The sequence below is a fragment of the Octopus bimaculoides genome, chromosome 22, assembly GCF_001194135.2.
Source record: "Octopus bimaculoides isolate UCB-OBI-ISO-001 chromosome 22, ASM119413v2, whole genome shotgun sequence".
In the NCBI taxonomy this organism is placed as follows: Eukaryota; Metazoa; Mollusca; class Cephalopoda; order Octopoda; family Octopodidae; genus Octopus; species Octopus bimaculoides.
The window spans coordinates 22,836,941-22,841,683 of NC_069002.1; the positions used below are offsets into that span (position 1 = coordinate 22,836,941).

Below are 4,743 nucleotides of genomic sequence, written 5' to 3' on the forward strand. Positions count from 1 at the left end.
ATATATATATATATATATGTATATATACATATATATACATATATATATATATATATATATGTATGTATGTATGTATGTATGTATGTATGTTAGTAAAGTTTTTTTGCCAACATAATGTGGCAGTCTTTACTAATTTTTAACTCCAGGAAAATATTTATGCGAATTATAATTCTTTTGCTGTTGTTGGTCTTTAACCCCATTTTAATCCTGGCTGACTCTAACTTATTACACTGTGGATTTTTGTCCTTGGGTAGCAACTGTTATTTCTTAGTTGCTTTTGTTACATTTATTCAAATCCCAAAGAATCCCTCTCAACACATAGTAATGATACTTCCCCACTACTCCTGCACATGATCAGAGATGCACATATTGACAGCCACTAAGGGACATGCTCAACTGGCCAAGCAACTGACAAGGAATTTTGTGGTTATTGAGTGGCATATTTGCTATAACGATATTTCTGCTTCAGCAACTCACTGCTGAATCTGACTGAAATGTAATGGAAAATTGGTCAGTTTCAAAACACTGATGTCCAGGTCATAAAAGCAAAGTTTGAAGGGAATAGTTGGCATTTCCTTTAATTTCGAGATAGATGCTAATAAGAAATAACACTCACTGACCAAAGATGACACAAAAAAAAAAAAAAATTTGTTACACAGTGTTATCAAAAGCCATTCCGGCTACAACCATCCTCTTCTTCTGTTAGTAATTCTATCTTAGGACAACATAATCTAAGTTGTCCTTCCCATTTCATGTTGGCAGGCTGTAATTTTACTTAGACTTGGTTCTTACTTCTAACAACTGTCTTGGTTATTTGGTGCTATTTTTTGTAATTAATTTGTTGCAGGATGAAGCGGCGAAGCACTGGATTGTACCAATTATTCAAGGATTTATTCAGAATGAACTCTGTCTCATGGAGTTTGACATAAACAAAAGTTTGACCCCAACTGGCACTGTCATGTTTGACTCCACAAGATTCCAGAAAGATCCCCTAAGATATTGGCTTACCATTATTTCAAGACGCAGTCGTCACAGAGCAGGTAAGAACTGCTCATTTTTCAACTTTGTTTTAGTTTATACTTTTGTAGTTTGATGAAATATGAGTTTCTGTCTCTTTGTGTGAGGTTAATGAGTGCAATGCAATGTAGGTTCAGGCAAGGCAGGCCTTGGCTGGACAAGAGAATGCAGAGATAAGCCAGGGCAGAGCAGGGCAGGAGTTGTTTGTTTTATACTTGTCATCACCATCATCATCATCATATGTCTGTTTTCCATGCTGGCATGGGTTGAACAGTTTGACAGGAGTTGGTAGACCAAAGAACTGCCCCAGGTTTCACTGTCTGTTTTGGCATGGCTTTTCCAGCTGGATGCCCTTCCCTAACGCTAACATCCTTACAGAGTGAACTGAGTGCTTTTCCCGTGGCATCAGTGCCAGCAAGGTCTGCAGTAGCACAATTGTTATATTTGGATGCCCTTCCAATCAGAAACCAGTGTGGACTGGATACTTCTTACATTGCACCAGCACTGGTAGGGTCACCAAATAATTTGTAAGACAAAGTGCCTTTAAAAGGAGGTGGGGGAGGGCTTTGGAGGAGGTGGCCTTGCATCCAATGATGAAAGATTAGAATATGACCGAGGGACAGAAACAGGTGTCTTGCTGCAGAGAAGATACATGGTTCTCCCAGTCAGTCAGAGAGAGAGAGAGAGAGAGAGAGAGACAGACAGACAGACAGACAGACAGACAGACAGAGTAGATAGTGTCACTGGTACATGGCAACCTGTCTGTTGGTGCAGTGTTCAACTCAAGCTTGTGCAGGTCGATGTTTGTCCAGAAACTGCAGGCAAAGAAAAAGTTCTGGAGAGATGTAGTTCTGAGGAGAAAGGATTAAGTAAAATATTTAGTATTGAATCTGAACAAGGAAATGTTGATTGGGGCAATGAGAACATCAGTGCACTGGGTGTGTGTTTGTGTTTGTGAGTATATATGTATATCCCTCTCTCACATAATATATATGTATGTATATATATTGGATTGGGTTGGATTGCCTATGTTCAATCCACTGCGGGACAAAGCCTCAGTATGTTCTCTTCACCCGAGAATGGCTTGAGGTCATACTGGTTTGTTGAGTTTACTCTGTCACACTGGTTTGACATGACTTGGCCAAGGGCTGCAGTTTTTTGTACTCATAAGAATGGATGAAACTCCACTAAGCATTTTCCCCAGCATGCTAACGATTATACATATATATATCAAAACCATATATTTTTTATGTATCTTGAATAGCACAACAATGCATGCAGAGTGGATTATAATAACTGTTATAATTTAATTATTCATAGTCTCATATAATATTTCGGAATATAAAAATTCCTTCTTCAGATATCGCTAGGAATTGGTTGAGTCAGTGCTATAATTGTTGGAAAACTGATTATAGAAGTGACTTGATCAATTCCTAGCAATATCTGAAAAAGGAATTTTTATATTCTGAAATATCATATCAGATTATGAATAATTAAATTATAACAGTTATTATAGTTCACTCTGCATTGTTGGGCCATTCAAGACACATTATATTTCACAAACAATACACAATGCTTCAAGCAAACTACGATACTCTCCTATATATATATCATCATCATCATCATCATCATCGTTTAACGTCCGCTTTCCATGCTAGCATGGGTTGGACGATTTGACTGGGGACTGCTGAACCAGATGGCTACACCAGACTCCAATCTGATCTGGCAGAGTTTCTACAGCTGGATGCCCTTCCTAACACCAACCACTCTGAGAATGTAGTGGGTGCTTTTTATGTGCCACCAGTACAAGGGCCAGTCCGGCAGTAATGGCAATGGCCATGCTCAAATGGTACTTTTTATGTGCCACCTGCACAGGAGTCAGTTGAATGTTTTGTTCACATGCCACCAGCACAAGTGCCAGTAAGGCGAAGCTGGAAACGATCGTGCTCAAACGGTGCTTTTTACGTGCCACCGGCACAGGAGCAAGACCGCTGCTCTGGCAGTGATCCCGCTCGGATGGTACTGTTAGTGATCCACTGGCATGGGTACAAGTCATCAAATTTGGTTCAGTTTCGATCTCATTTGCCCCAACAGGTCTTTGCAAGCTGAATTTAGTGTTCAATGAAGGAAGGTTGGCATGGTGCCAGTCATCAAATTTGGTTCAATTTTGATTTTGATTTCGATTTAACTTGCCTCAACAGGTCTTTGCAAGCAGGGTTTTGTGTTCATAGAAGGAAAGGTACGCATAAGTGGGCTGGCTACACATCTGGTAAAGGCCACAGGTTATGGTCTCACTTGTCTTGCCGGGTCTTCTCATGCACAGCATATTTCCAAAGGTCTCGGTCACTAGTCATTACCTCGGTGAGGCTTAATGTTTGAAGGTCGTGCTTCACCACCTCATCCCAGGTCTACCTCTTCCACAGATTCCCTCAACTGCTCAGGTGTGGCACTTTTTCACACAGTTATCCTCATCCATTCTCGCCACATGTCCATACCAGCGCAATTGTCTCTCTTGCATACCACATCTAATGCTTCTTCGGTCCAACTTTTCTCTCAAGGTACTTACAATCTGTCAAGTATGCACACTGACTGACATTACACATCCATCGGAGCATGCTGGCTTCATTCCTTGCGAGCTTACGCATGTCTTCAGCAGTCACGGCCCATGTTTCACTGCCATGTAGCATGACTGTTTGTACACATGCGTCATACAGTCTGCCTTTTACTCTGAGTGCGAGGCCTTTTGTCACTAGCAGAGGTAAGAGCTCTCTGAACTTTGCCCAGGCTATTCTTATTCTAGCAGCTACACTTTCAGCGCACCCTCCCCCCACTACTGACTTCGTCACCAAGGTAACGGAAACTATCAGCTACTTCTAGTTTTTCTCCCTGGAATGTGGCAGAAGTTGTTCTCTGCACATTTTCAGTGTTAATTGCTCCTGAGCATCTGCCACATATAAAAACTATCTTGCTAGTTAGCCTTCCTTTGATATTGCTGCACTTCTTATGTGTCCATAGATTACACTGGGTACATCTTATAGAGTTTCTACCGATGCCTTTTCTACAGATTGAGCAGGGCCATCTACCTGAAGGGGTTTGTGGTTTGTCTACCTTTCTACTTATTAGGACTTTGGTTTTAGCTAGGTTGACACTAAGGCCCTTCGATTCTAATCCTTGCTTCCACATCTGAAACTTCTCCTCTAGTTCTGATAGTGACTCAACAATTAGAGCAGGGTCATCAGCATAGAGGAGCTCCCAGGGGCATCTCGTCTTGAATTCCTGTGTTATTGCCTGGAGGACTATGATAAATAAGAGGGGGCTGAGGACTGAACCTTGGCAGACCCGTACCTCTACCTGGAATTCTTTACTGTACTCACTGCCTACCCTCACCTTACTGACAGCATCCCTGTACATGGCTCACACAGCTCTCACTAACCATTCATCTATCCCTAGTTTCCTCATTGACCACCAGATAAGGGATTGGGGGACCCTGTCAAAGGCTTTCTCCATGTCAACGAAAGCCAGGTACAGAGGTTTATCCTTGGCTAGGTATTTCTCCTGCAGCTGTCTTACCAGAAATATAGCATCAGTGGTACTTTTTCCTGGAATGAGCCCAAATTGCATCTCATTTAAACTGACTCTCTCCCTAATTTGTTGGGCTATGACCCTCTCCGTGACATTCATTACCTGGTCCAACAACTTGATACCTCTGTAATTGTTTGTGTCTAA

The 4,743-nt window shown here is 41.5% G+C and overlaps 1 protein-coding gene across 2 annotated transcripts in view; it reads left to right on the plus strand.

Moving 5' to 3' along the window:
* The window catches only part of LOC106880957 (phosphatidylinositide phosphatase SAC2), a 538,096-nt gene that overhangs the window by 123,232 nt on the left and 410,121 nt on the right, over positions 1-4,743 (plus strand). For both annotated transcript variants that reach the window (XM_052975697.1, XM_052975698.1), the window contains one exon: positions 848-1,040. In XM_052975697.1, coding sequence (XP_052831657.1) covers positions 848-1,040 — 193 coding nt within the window. The remainder of the gene's footprint in view (positions 1-847; positions 1,041-4,743) is intronic.